Raw genomic sequence first — 14197 nt, forward strand, 5'->3', positions numbered from 1 at the left:
ATCCAGCATTTCTTCATCTGACAAAGTCTTTTTGAAGCCAGCTCCAGGGGGGCCTGATTACGCTGGGTTCAGATTTGAATGTCATGTTCAGAAGAAAGGCAAAGCCAACAGCAAATTAAGAGACAGTGAGCCCTCGGGGAAGGGTCATTTCAGGGGTGGGAGAGGCTTACTCCGTAAGTAGCTCACGACGAGGCTCGCCAGCTCTGAATAGTCGAACGTCTCACCAGTGATGGTGGTGACAGGCCCGGGGGGACCAGGTGGGCCTGGGGGACCCTGAACTCCAGACAGGTAAGACCTAACACTGTCACCTGCCAACAAACAAAGCAAAGTCAAGGCTGTGCCCAGGTGGGCATGTGCTTCCCATGGAGGTGACCTGAAGCACCGGATGAAATGCCTACCACACCCCACACTCGGGCCCAAGGCAGAGCAAGCAGGGAGCCTAGATGTCTCCTTACAGATAAAGAAACTTGAGGCAGTGGCCTCGGCTGGTCAGGGGGTGCTCGGGGGCTGTGGACCAACAAGACTACTCAGCCACCCGTTTTTTAGGAAAGCTCTGTTGCCCACCTTCGTGGAAATCACATCCATGGGGAGTACAGGGATGTGGTCGGGAATAAACGCATGTGAAAGTGTGTAGCTGTGTATGCATGTGGACAAGCGTGTGGGTATGCGAGTGTCTACTGGGGTGAGGCTGAGGTCGTGTGTGTGGGCAGCTAGCAGGCAGGAGCTCATGGCCCTGCTGTCTCGGATGCAGGGGTGGAAGACCTGGGCCTGGCCATACAGACTGCTCACCTCCAACACAGATGTGCATGCAGTTGTGCTCACGCGCACACACACAAACACACACACAACCCCGACTGGCCCGGCACTCACTCTGCATGTACTCAGAGATGTACTGCTGAATCTCTAGGCCAGAGCTGCTGACGGAGCCCGGAGGCCCAGGCGGTCCCGGGGGGCCTGGAGGGCCCTGCATGAACATGGTGCCAGATGATGATCCCCCTGGAAGAAAGAAAGCCTGAGCTGATTTCTCCACCTTAGGGGCAGACAAAGGGGCCCAGGCACTGCTCCCACCCTCTGGAGGGAGGGTCTTTCTCAGTAGAAGGACAGTGGCAAAGAGAAGGCTCCCCAAAAGGAGAGGATAGGAGTGCCTGCAGCAGCCACTGTCTGCAAGGGGCACAGAGATGGGAGCTCTCCAGGCCAAACCCTCACTCCTCTCTGGGCAGCTTGCTCACCACCCCACAGTCTCCCTCATCTCTGAACACCCCCAGCCCCCAGGGCCTGTTCTATCTCCATCTCGTATCATTGGCATTGTTAGTCACCTTTACACACAGGTTCTTCCCTTCTGCCCCACTAACATGTAACCTTAAGGCAGCTCAGAGATCCTAGCATATGGAGAAAGTGCCTAATCAACACTGAGTCATAGCTGAATAAATGAATGAATCCATGTCCTCATTGGCAATGATCAGCCTTGAAGAAGGGGAAAGGAACTTCGGTCACCTTTGGTTCTTACCTTGAGAGGAAACACCAGGAATTCCAGGATCACCTGGAATCCAAAATGAGAAGCCCTTTTTACATCACCTCCTCCAGGAAGCCTTCCTTGGTTAAGCCCAACCACACCTATCAGCATGTGGCTCAACCGTTGTCTCATATCTCTGTTTCCTCAATGATACCACAAACTCCCTTTGGGCAGAGACTGTGTGTGTCCCCACATCCTCATCCCTTCCTCCCTTCAGCCTCTCCTTTCTTCCCCTCGAGGCTTTAGCACCAATACATATATGCTGGTCACTCTCTGGGCTCTGGGAGCCAGCCTTACTCCTACTCCTCACTGCCTTCTTGGCTGCTCCCTTACTGACCTTTGTCACCTTTGGGTCCTGGTGGGCCTGGTGGTCCCTGCAGGTTGAATCCCAGAGAACTGGAACCTGGAAGCCAACACCATACACAGTGCAGTCAGCCAGGGCTGGGAGTGGCTTTAGCCAGAGCCTGCATTGGGGGTGGGGGTGGGGGTGGCGATGGGGTGGGGGTGAGGTTGAGGACCCTGGGATGCCTTGCTCGCCCGAGGAAGACAGAATAGACAGTCAGTACCGGGAGTAGTACACACATGCACACACACACACCCAAACCCATACCCACGAGCACAGTGCCTAGAGTATTACAGCCCCCCCCCCCCACACACACACACCCACGAGCACGTAAGTTCTCAGTCACTCATGGAGACACACTCTGATCTCTGGCCAAAGGCTCTTGGGCCACCAGCTTTTGCCACCCCCACCCCAGGTTTTGTTTGATGCCAGCTCTGCTCTACCTTGGTGTCCTCAGGAGCCTGGGGGGCCCGAGGGAAGGAGGCTCAGAGTTGTGAGATACACATGAGCCAGACATGGTGAATTCAAGGGGCCCATGGGGAGGGGATGGGGCTCCAGGGCTGGGACAGACATGGCTTGGGGCTCCTCCTGCCTCTCCTCCCACCCGGCCAATGCAGAGGCAGGAATCCTGTGTACAGCTTCTGACGTCACGCCTCCCCCACCCCATGCTCCAGGGATATGGCAAGAGAATGAAGAAATGCTCCAGCTCATCAAGCCTCATCCAAACTCTCCTGGCCACCGGCTGGGCATGCTGGGCACATGCGGGCTCCTGTACTCCCTACGACACGGCTCTCACCTCGGTCTCCTTTGGGGCCTCGGGGGCCTGGAATGGAAGGTCTTGCAGGAGAGAGTGAGGAAAAGGCAACGCTGAACTTACAGAGCCGATCCTGCACCTGGGAGCAGGGCCTGCTTCCTCACTGAGTGCCTATATTCCCCGGTGCCCCATGATTCCCCACCTTCCAAAGATCCCTGAGATGCTCACCTGGAGGCCCAGGTGGTCCAGGTGGGCCTGGGGGACCTCGTAAATCAAGACCCTCTGTAGGGAGAAGAAAATGGAAATGAGCAAAAGCTGACACGGGTGCTTCCCACCAGCTTCTCTCCTCACCAGGATCATCAGTGCCAGACCCTGGGCTCCATGCATAGCCACACATCAGACCCCCTCTGCTGTGGTGCCCTTGCTCAGAGGCAGGGCAGGGCTACAATCAAACTCCCTGATAGCTCATATGAGGGCAGCAAGTACTAGGCAGGAACATGGCTTCAGTGTCGGAGAGCCTGAGTTCAAATCTCTGCTCCGAACTTCTAGTTGGTGACTTGGGGCATGTTCTCAACATTTTCCAGCAACAGCTTCCTCCTCTGTAAACCAGAGGCACATGGCCTATAGCACGGGGCCCCGTGAGGACAGATGCCACGGCACAGGGGCCCTGGGAGGACTCGGTGGATGTCATGGCACAATGTCTGGTACACGTGACTGCTGGACCAGGGTCGGCTGTGTAGACGCTCGGGTGCTGAGGTGGAGGCCCAGCAGCATCTCCACCTGGGCTCCTTAACGGACTTTGGGACCAGGAGGACCAGGAGTCCACCCTCCCAGGCCAGGCCTGAGGCTGAGAACCCTGGTCACTGGTCCCCGTGAGAGGAGCTGCAGTACTGCTGCCAGCGACACTGGCCAGTGCCTGGCTCACTCGGAGGCCCTGTGTGACCCTGAAATCTGAGACCCTTTCTGACAGCTGCTCCATCCCATGAATCACCCCCCATGCTGACAAAGCCCCTGCTGCCGGCACTGCATTCCAGAGGACTGTCATCCTCACCGAATCTGGGGCCCCGACGACTCACTGGTGCAGCTGCCACAGGCCCATGTTCTGACCTCGCTGCCACTGCCCCCCGCCCCCCGCACCTGCCCAGGGCACTCACGGGCAGAGAGGACTTCAGAGATGGAGCTGCTGCTGCTAATGAACGATTCACCAGCAAGTCCTTGCTCCCCTCGCGGGCCTGTGGGAGAGACAGAGTCAGGGTGGATGCCGCCAGCAGAAATTCCTCCGGTGACTGCTGCAGCCAGGTGCCTGGGGCACGGCAGGCTAGAGCGTTGACTGCAAACAGGAGGAAGTGGACTGGCTTTCCCCGAGCCCTACTGTGTGTGTTTTGGTATTTGGAGAAGTCTCTGGACACCATAATCAGGGTCTGGTCACAAGAGGCCCGAGGCCAGTGAAAACAGCTGAGCTTGACCAGGTGGCCACAGAGCCTCAACGCCCTGTCCAGCGGACCCCTGCCTTGCAGCAGAGGCTTTGCAAGGCCTTGGTGAAGAACCATGTCACCCCCTTACCCCCTTTCTCCAATTGCATGTCTCGCTTTATTTACAGGCCGGGGTTCACATCCAGCCTGGGAAGGAAGCCCTCCCGACTGAGACCACCAGGTGTGTGCTCTCTCAGGTGTGGCATACCTTGCTGTCCTGGGAGACCAGCTGGGCCAGCAGGGCCTGGAAATGAGGAAGAAAAGGGGAAGAAAAGGCTTTGTCACATCTCTAGGGTCCCAGTTCTAGAAAGAGCTGCAGACAAGGTGGGTCCTGGGTACACACCTAGCTTCCTCACAAGGCATGGGACAGTCACCCAAAGAGGTCAGCTTGCACTGGGCCCCTGGGATGGGCAGGACCACCCTCTCAGACACTGTTCTTCAACAATGAGGGACTTCCACGCGCCCCAGTGCCCCCCCCCCCTCACTGGAGCTTATCAGGAGGGAAGGCTGGGCCATACCTGCATTGGTCATGTTAAATCACGTACTTCATTTACATGTGAACATTTTTAGATAATGAAAAAATGGAGTTGACCCTTGAACAACTTGGGGGTTAGGGGTGCTGACTCTGTGCAGTTGAAAATTCGCATATAACTTTTGATTTTACAAAAACTGTAAATAATAATACTAATAGCACACTGTTGACTGGAAGCCTCACCAATAAGTCAATTAACACTATTTTATATGTTATATATATTATATGCTATATTCTTACAATAAAGTAAGCCAGAGACAAGAAAATGTTAAGAAAGTCATAAAGTTTGTTTGCAAGTTTTTTTCAAGTTGTCACAAATCCCCCCAAAAAAAGTTTGTGTATAAGCGAACCTGCACAGTTCAAACCCATCTATATATCAAAATAACAGGCTTTTTGGAAAAAATAGAAAATATCACCTATACATTTTTTTTTTTTGCATCTTGTAAAAATATTGTTGCAACCACAGAGCACACTTTATCGAGCATTCTGCTGTTTTCAATAATACTTTTATCCCCTAGCAACTTTCTTTTAAGTCCTCGTATTTTTGTAGCGATTTCATTATGGTTGAACAATTTGGGGAAATTTTCTCCAAATAGATTCCTAGCATTTTTGTTGCCCTTGATGCATATTATCAAATTGTTTTCTAAGAGGAAACTTCTTAGCTGCGCGACCTTGGGAAAGCGGTTGACGCGTGCTGTAGGGTCTGGTGAAGCAAGGCCTGTGCAGGGTGTGGGATACTTGTGGGTGTGTGACGAGGCCTCGCTAGGCTGCCTGAGGGGCTTTCTCAGCTCCTCCTCACACTCCTCCCTCGGTTCCTTTCCTGGATTTCAGGTACTGAAACGCGGGTACTGCCAAACGCTACCTAGGCCTGCTGCTGATTTGGGAGCAAAGCAAGAAAACAGACTGACCTGGAGCACCTGGTGGTCCTGGGGGTCCCATGGCTCCAGGAGGGCCTGGTGGGCCTGGGACAGTGAGAGTCGATGACCCCTCTGAAAACAGAAGACACAGGCAACACTGAGCCCACTGTCCTGGCTCCGAGGTGCTGGACCCAGGCCAGGCTGTGAGCGGGCTGGGCCCTCCTCTCTTGTTCTCATTACGTCGAAGCTCCGCCCACGGCCTCGCTGCTGACCCGAAGAGCCCAGCCCTGCATCCTGCCCAAGCACTGTGTCCTCAGACTGGTGCTTCTCGGAGGGCATTAGGGCAGAGCCCGGGCAGATGCTGGCACATGGGAATGCACAGTCCAGGGCCTGCCTACCTGCTGTCACGATACTGCCCGGAGCTCCTGGTTCACCTGGGAGGGGAAGAAGAGGAGAGCGTTGTTTCCAGATCAATTAGTGACCCAGTCACTCATTTGCAAGGCCTCTGGTTGCATTTGAGACCCACTCCTGGGCCTCTAACCTGCAGGCTAATGGCATTTTAATGAACTAAGGGGAGTGTGCAGGATGCATTAAGCACCAGTCTCTGCACAGACACCCTGGAGGCCGGAGCATCGATCGCTTTTGGAAGAAGCTGGGACTCCCTGAAGGGGCAGTTTGTCTTTCAGTGACGCCGAAATGAGGCTGACTTGAGAGTCCTTCCCACTCCCACTCCCACTCTCTCGTCTCCCACAGTGGTGTCTCAGGATCTCACTGGGAACGGGCTTGGGTAGGAACAGTACTGAGAGGTCGAAGGACAGAGGCTTCAGGATTCAGGGCCTCACTGAGCAGAGCAGATCCCTGGCTCCCAGCCGCACAGCCACTAGATGCCACTGTTGATCCGGGCTCAGCCCAGACAGGGCTCCACTCCTGCCAACACCTCCCCTCCCACAAACATGACGAGTGAAAAGAAAGAAAATCTAGTTTGGAAAGTCACTTACCTCTAGCGCCTGGTCGGCCAGCGGTTCCAGGAAGTCCTGATGTGATTGAAAACAAGTCAGTCAGGATAATGAAGGCCCAGCAATTTCCGACACCCTCTGGTCGGCCAGCGCCCTGTCACTCAGCATGGCCACAATCGCTGACCGCTACCTGCAGACCTCCCTGGCTTTGCCTTGTGCTCCTGCCTCGCGTCTCCTGAACGCCACGAGGGAGCAGGGAGCGTCTGCAGGGCGTCCCTGTGTGCTCAGCTTTTGGGGGACCTGCTGCTTGATTTCTTTTTACATCTTTGCTCAGTTCCCTTTAGGTTGGGGCTGGGTGTGGTGCCAGCGCACATGGGCCCGACTATAGGATGGGCTTGGAGGCCGAGGCTGCCTCAGAGAAACTGGGCCCCAGGGTCAGCCAACTCCTGGGCCTGAGCCGGAGGGGAGCAGGGCACAGGCAGGCAGAACGGGCACACGAGCTAACTCCATTTCTCCAGGATGCCGTTCTAGATTGCTCGGTGCATGTTTTTCCTTCCTAAGGTGCTTCTCAAGATGCACACCAAGGGATCCACGCCCATTTTCGCTGGGAGAGTGAGGGCAGGGGAGGAGACTCCAGGGCACTGAGGAGAGGCACTGCTGGACGCTGGAAGGCTGGAATGGGAGTGACCCAGTGACTCACCCTGAGGTCCCTGGGGTCCTGTGAGACCTACGGAAAAGAAACACATGAGGGAGAGTTGAAGGGCTGAGGAGCCACACCCTCGAATGCAGGAGCCGGTGGGGTTGGTGGGGCAGGAGGACAAGCCCTGGGTTTGGGGCAGCCAGACTCTGGGGTCCTCCCAGCACTGGACTCGGCAGTGAAGTGACCCACTGCTCCCTCAGGCAGCGGTTCTCAGTCTGTTTGGGGTCAGAGACCTCTGGCATCTGAGATCCACGAACCCAGAAAACACACACTCATTGACCCCCTCATACTGCCCCCAGGCTCTCTCCTTGGTGTTCCCAGCAGAGGAGCCAGGAGGCCTCCTGCTTGTCCCACCACTGATGCATGTCTGGCCCCTCACAGCTTTCTCCGTGTTTTGATTTGTTTCTCCTGCAGCCCCCAGCATCTTGCTTCTGCTGGGCCTGCGTGGAGATGGCCTCTCTCCTCAGACGGGTGGGCATTAGTGAGGGTCCAGGTATGGCTCGAGGGGAGGGGGGCCAGAGGGAAGGCTCCTAGGAGCAAGGTGCTGAGGTGGCGGGAAACTCTGCCCCTTGTTTTCAACCGTTCCACCTTTCTCTTCCCAGTTGCCAGACCTGGTGACTCAGAGGGTCAGGACACAAAGCCACTGCACAAAGCCAAGCCCGCAGTTGTGTCAGTTACCTGCTGAGCTGCTGGAGGGAAACTGGACGAGACAGGAACACACACACACACACACACACACACACACACACACACACACACACTCAGCAGGTGTGGCTCCCTCTTCCCAGTTACCTGGCTTTCCTGGGTCTCCAGAAGGTCCTGGCGGGCCTCGCAACCCAGGCATCCCGGTGAGACCTTGTTCACCTGGAGAGAGTATGACCAACGCACAAACGTCTTCCTCTGGGAGCGCTGGACTGGCCAGCAGACCCCAGCTCATGCTTTCTTAGGGTTTTACTGAGAGGCTTGCAGGCAGGTGGGGAGGAGAAAGCAATAAACCCGGCTTTGTCTGTCTCTACCTGGCGCGAGCCTCGTAGCTATGATTAGAAGGCGTGGGCAGGGCAGGGAGTGGGGGCGGGGGAGGCGGTGACAGCGAGGAGAGCCGATCAGTGACCTACCTCTTGGGCCTTGGTGTCCATCGGGGCCAGCAGGTCCTGGGAAAGCAGAACCACAGCTCATCAGGGACTCTGGGAGCTGCTTCTGGGGCCCCCTCCCTGTGCTGCCCATCAAGCTCAGGCCAAGTTGGCCCCTTCCATGGCCGCCAAAGGTGGAACAGCCCAGCCTCTGTCATGGCTTTCCCCCTGCCCTCTTCCCCACACCAGTAACTCCTCTCTTCCCGTTAAAACTGCTCGGTGACTCCCATTGCATCGCCAGTGCCCTGGGCAGGACTCGGCCCACACCAGATGCTCAGTAAAGGAGATGCCGGCCTCGTTTCCTCCAGGTCCTGGAAGTCGAGCTCCTCCGAGCTCTTGTCTCCTCCGCTCCAGTGAGGCCAACCTCCCTGAGGTCCTTCTGGGACCACGTCTGGCTTTTCCCATCTGTCTTTCCTGACTATGTTATCGTTCCTGCATGGAATTTTCCAAGTTGACCATGATCAAAATCTTCTTGTACTTTTTAGGACAATCTGAAATGCTGCCTCCTCCACCTTTCTGGGTGCAAGCTTTCCTCCTCACACCCTGTACCTCTCACAGCACTTGTCACCTCATACAGGCTTGATCTCCCCTCGAGGGAGGGGAAGCACCTTATTTGCCCAGCAAAGGGTCCTGCATAGAATTGCACTTCCTAACAATTTCATTATATATATTTCAGAGGGGAAGTGAGAGATAGAAACATCAATGATGAGAGAGAATCACTGATCTGCTGCCTCCTGCATGCCCCCTACTAGGGATCAAGCCCACAACCCGGGCATGTGCCCTGACTGGGAATCGAACTGTGACCTCCTGGTTCATAGGTCAATGCTCAACCACAACACTTTCTTAAATGATTGAGAAGGTAAATCACATCCCCCATCCATGGGGTTTAATCCTTCCTGGGACTTGGTGCTAAACACCTGGTCCTTGGTCAGCTCCATGCCCCTGGATCTGGTTGTGAGACGAGCCCTGGGATGTCAAGGCGATGTCTGGAATATAGAGGGTTCCAGAGGACCCTGGCATTGCCTATCCTCTCCAGGGGCCTGAGTGGCTTGGGGTCAGGGTGGTGGCCATGTCTTGCCCAGCCCCCCCGCCAGAGCAGTGAGAAACCCACAGAGACTGCTGCGCTCTGAGCCCCAGGAGGGATGTGCAGGCTCAGAAACGGCCTGTAAACAGATCCTCTACCAGGGGGTAGGCGGGGCAGAGGACAGGAGAGGTGGCTCTAGAAGGAGCTCAACTCCAGAGCCATGATGACGACCGGCAGGGGACAGACTTGCTGCATTCACTCCTCTGGACACTCACCTATTGCTCCTTTAGCTCCAGGCTCCCCAGCGGCACCAGGCAGACCTCTGGAGCCTGGCTCGCCTGCAAAGGGAAGGGCCTAGCTGGTTAGAGGCTTTCAAGCTTGGCATCCTTGACCGGGTAGAATGCTGTTCCCTCCCCGCCCACCTCCAAGCCTGCCACTTCCCCAACCAGATGAGCTTCGGGTACCAGAGAGGTTGGGGACACAGTGTCCACTTAGATTCTATGGTCAGGGCCACCCAGGCAGCAGGCATGAGCCTGGTCTGCAGCTGAGTGTGTCTGAATCTTATTTCCTTGGCAACAGAGAGCAGCCACTTGTCGCTGAAGTATCACTATTATTAACGAGAGGCCCAGTGCATGAAATTCGTGCACGGGTAGGGTGCCTAGTCTTGGCTGGCGATCAGGGCTGATCAGGGCCTTCTGGCTGCCGGCCGGGTCCTTCCTTCATTTCTCACCACCCCCTGGAGGTCAGCGCATGTCATAGAGAGTGATCAGTCTCTCGGCAAACTCCCATGGGGACAATTTGCATATTAGGCTTTTATATATATATATAGATTTCTTTTTTAATCATGTGAGTTGGCAGTAGGTAAGTGGATGGGGGGGACAAGTGGTGTCAACTTTCTGCCACTTTGGGAAGAGCTTAATTTTCTCAACTGGATTTCCCAAAAGAACCAGTGATAATCCTAATTCCCTTTTCTGCCCCAGATGTTTACTGTCTGGCAAGCCTGATGCTGGCTTGTCTCCAGCCAGGCTTCATGCCATTCGTCTGTGTTTTGTAGATTGCAAGTTCCCTGAAGTAGACAGAGATTCTGTCTCATACCTCTGTATTCTTTCCCACCTCCCGTGCCCAGTAGATTTATAAAAAGTCTTTCAATGATCAGAGTGGATTCCCATGTAGGACTGACCTGTGAGGCCTCGGGGTCCTTTCTCACCCTGGTCACCTAAAACAAACATGGGGTGGGGGGCAGGAAGCATCAGTCAGGAGCAAGGAAAGCATTCTCACCCCGTTAGAGGGACCCTGCTGCAGAACAGTTCTCACTGTGCCTGGAAGTGCTGTCAGCAGAATCTGGGCGAGAACTCGTCATTTATGAACTCAAAGGGGCATATTTGATTCCACCCACAAGCTGCCCCCGACCCTGTCATACAGTGGGTGCTGTGGGCACGGGATGGCCAGAGCAGGAGGACCTCAATACTGCATCCTCACCACCCCAAGGACTACCCACCCACAGTGCTGCAAGGTGGGTGCTTTGTGACTCCTCTTTGTGCCTCAGTTTCCCTATAGGAGAGGCATGTCCCTCCCAGCTCCCTCTGGGTCCGGGAGCCAGAGTCATCTGTGTTCTTGGATGCAGGGGGCACGAGTCACATTTGGGTTCCCAGGAGTCAGGCAGGCTCTAGTGATGTCTGAGAAGCAGGGGGAGCAACATACCTTTAGGTCCTGGTGGTCCCATAGAACCTCTGTCACCTGAAAAGGTAATGGCCAACCTGACATAAAGAGCCTTGGCAAGGAAGGCAGGAAGGGCAGTGTCTGTGTCTGAAGATGGGCATCCTGCCCACCATCCTGACTTCCCCTATCCTTGTGTGCCTGTCAGCCTGCACAGGCTGTTGGTTATGTCCATCTGACCCCCTCTGTCCCCCCAAGACCTCTTCTTGAGTGACTGGCACCTACAGGGTGACATCTCCCCCTACCCAGCTCCTTCCCACCAGCTTACCTTTGACGCCAGGGAGTCCCACTTCACCTCGGGGCCCTTGGAGACCTATAGGGCCTGTGAGCAGAGGAAACCATGCAGGTGGGTGAATGCCCCAGCTTTGTAATGGACGGACATGGACACAGACACATGCATGCAGGCAGACGGGACATAACCATGTACACACGCATGTGTGCACACACCCAGGCACTTGCACACACACTTTGGAGTGAAAATCATGAGTTCCTCTCTGCGGATACCTCCCTACCTCCCTCCACGAAGTCCTGGTCCAGGTTCTCTGCCCCTGTGACTACCAGGCCCTGGTCACAGGGCACCTCGTGGGAAACTGACAGAGACACGGGCCTGCACTACATTGTGGGCTGTGGCTTGAGATTCCCAGGACAGCAGGACGAGGTCTGGCCAGGAGACATGAGGTAGAGGCAGCACTTGCTCAGAGGTGAGGCAGGATGGGAGCTGCCTGCTGCTGAAGCCGCCAGAGGGCCCAGGCCCCAAGCCATCTCACGGAGCTCCCTGGTACCTGACCTCAGCCGCAGGGGGCAGTGTGGACCTGAATTCTGTACCTCCAGGTGCTCTTTAAATTCGCTTCTTTTTCTTAAATAATGTTTGCTTTCCCTTTGGCAGCCCTTTCTTTGCCCCAGAAATAACATCTGTTATAAGCAGCGTACTGACCTGGGGGACCCTGTGGGCCTGGAGAACCACTGGCACCTGGAAGGATGATAGAACAACAGTGATCAGAGGGTCAGACATGGGCCGGGCAGCTGACCCCACGGTGAAGGCCAGGGGGAGGGGTGGGGCTCACTTCCCAGCGAGGGCTGTGTGTGCTTGCCACCCACACGGTCTGGGTTCTTGCCAGGACCCCAGAGCCAGTGGGTCTAAGACAGTGGTTCTCAACCTTCTGGCCCTTTAAATACAGTTCCTCATGTTGTGACCCAACCATAAAATTATTTTCGTTGCTACTTCATAACTGTAATGTTGCCACTGTTATGACTCGTAATGTAAATATCTGATATGCAGGATGGTCTTAGGCGACCCCTGTGAAAGGGTCGTTCCACCCCCAAAGGGGTCGCGACCCACAGGTTGAGAACCGCTGGTCTAAGATGACCCAAGTCCAGTGCAAAGTCATCCTCAGGGAGGGAGCTGAAGCTGGTGGGATCAAGAGAGCCCTGCTCCTTCCCAGTCAGAGTAAAACGTTTGGGCTGGGGCAGAGGAGGGAGGAGCGATGAGCAGTGGGCATCAGATCGAGAAGGCCCACTCTCCCGGGTGGTTCAGACACGTTGCATTTTGAATGTGTGTATCTGGGCCCAGACAGGTGAGGAGATTGTCTGACTTCTGATTTCCTGACCCATCCACCCACTTAGGGACCACATAATGGGGCCATTGAAAACAGATGGAAATACGGCCTCAAATCCTCCATGCAGCCCAAACCAGGCCCAACCCTGACCCCCACTCCTTTGTAGGGGACCCTCTGTGGGCCCATCGCCCCTGCACAGGCCTGGAGCAGAGGGTTAAGGCTGTCTGGGATCCTAGCACCTGTTATCTATCTAGGACATGGCGAACTTGGGTACCATCCTGGGCACCTGACTTACCTTTGGGACCCATAGAACCCGGGACGCCAGGTAGGCCAGGAACACCCGGTTCACCAGACCCTGGGGAGAAATGAGCACTCTGAGAGAGTCCACCCAGCCTGGGGGTGTCAGAGGGGGGTGGTCCCCATGCTGCCAGTGGTCTCTGAGCCATTGGGTACCTCCCCAAGGCCATGAATCAGCAAAACACCTTCAGTGTCTACCCTCAGAGCCTTTATGCTCCATGAAGTCTGGCACCCTAGATACTTGATACACATTTGTTGCCTTATTGAGCAATATTTTTAAGAGAAAGGGAAGTTAAAAATTGTGCTTCTTGCTCAGCTCATGACCTATTGGCATTGAGAGGATTTCTGGGGCCTATGCTTGGTTTTTCTTGAAAACACACACACACAAAAACAGACTCATGGTTAGGAATCTAATTGCAAAATCTTCCCGGACCTCTCCAGGGCTGGTCCTGTGTCTGGGGCTTTCCATGCCTCCTTCCTGGCTAGTTCCAGCCAAGAGAGGCCTGAGGATCTGAACCGCACTCTGCCTTCCGCCAGGCCTGCTCCGAGCTCTTCAGCTCAGCCCTGACTCCTCGCCACCCCACATGGGAAGGCCCTTTCTCCCCGTGACCATGTTCTCCTTGCATTCTGAGCTCTGCAAGGTTCTTGGCCTGAGGCCGGGACCTATGGCCTTGCCCACCAGGCCTGGCCAAGACCTGGCTCACGATGCCCCGCAAATGCTTGTGAGAAAAATGGATGTAACTAACCCTCCTGGTGAAGGAATCGCCTCTTACCTCTGTCCCCTTTCTCTCCAAACCCAGGTGGTCCCGGCTCACCACGAGGACCCATGGGGCCTTCACGCCCTCTCTGGCCCACAGGTCCCTCCATGCCAGGCTCTCCTAAAAATAGAAACGGCCATATGAGAGTTAGGACCCTGAGGGCTCTGTGAGCAGCATCTCGCTGGTAGGACGCCTGCCTGGAGTCTCTGCACTGGCCCCCTGAAGCCCAGGCTCAACCCAGAAGCCAGAGCGACCCTTGAAAATGCATGAGAATCATGTCCCACCTCTGCCCCAAACCTGCAAGTGGCTTTTCTCCTCGTGAAAAGTCTTTACGAGGCCCCCAGGGCCCCACGTGGTCAGCCTCGCTCACTACCCTCTCTCTGGACTCTCCGGCTCCCTTCTGGGTTCTAGCTGAGGCCCCTACGATCTCCTCTACCTCCTCTATCTCCTCCTCCTCCTCCTCCTCCTCCTCCTCCTCCTCCTCCTCATCATCATCATCATCACTCCTTGACCAGCGGGTACACCTGTACCGAGGCTCCCTCTGCCTGGAATGTTGCTCCAAGTTCTCCGCATGCCCGGCTCCCTCATC

At 55.5% G+C, this 14197-nt stretch overlaps 1 protein-coding gene across 1 annotated transcript in view; it reads right to left on the bottom strand.

Annotated features, from left to right (window-relative positions):
- COL17A1 (collagen type XVII alpha 1 chain) overlaps positions 1-14197 on the bottom strand; it is a 48188-nt gene that overhangs the window by 5526 nt on the left and 28465 nt on the right. Inside the window, exons 23-44 of the mRNA XM_059661320.1 lie at positions 13624-13728; positions 12849-12908; positions 11932-11967; positions 11266-11319; positions 10983-11018; positions 10462-10497; positions 9557-9619; positions 8243-8278; positions 7920-7991; positions 7128-7154; positions 6470-6505; positions 5870-5905; positions 5523-5603; positions 4291-4326; positions 3765-3842; positions 2835-2892; positions 2653-2693; positions 2021-2041; positions 1851-1919; positions 1508-1540; positions 871-996; positions 171-308 (exon numbers count right to left, since the gene is read on the bottom strand). Of these exons, the coding sequence (XP_059517303.1) occupies positions 171-308; positions 871-996; positions 1508-1540; positions 1851-1919; positions 2021-2041; positions 2653-2693; positions 2835-2892; positions 3765-3842; positions 4291-4326; positions 5523-5603; positions 5870-5905; positions 6470-6505; positions 7128-7154; positions 7920-7991; positions 8243-8278; positions 9557-9619; positions 10462-10497; positions 10983-11018; positions 11266-11319; positions 11932-11967; positions 12849-12908; positions 13624-13728 (1278 nt within the window). The remainder of the gene's footprint in view (positions 1-170; positions 309-870; positions 997-1507; positions 1541-1850; positions 1920-2020; positions 2042-2652; positions 2694-2834; positions 2893-3764; positions 3843-4290; positions 4327-5522; positions 5604-5869; positions 5906-6469; positions 6506-7127; positions 7155-7919; positions 7992-8242; positions 8279-9556; positions 9620-10461; positions 10498-10982; positions 11019-11265; positions 11320-11931; positions 11968-12848; positions 12909-13623; positions 13729-14197) is intronic.

Source organism: Myotis daubentonii, chromosome 13 (genome assembly GCF_963259705.1).
Source record: "Myotis daubentonii chromosome 13, mMyoDau2.1, whole genome shotgun sequence".
Lineage (NCBI taxonomy): Eukaryota > Metazoa > Chordata > Mammalia > Chiroptera > Vespertilionidae > Myotis > Myotis daubentonii.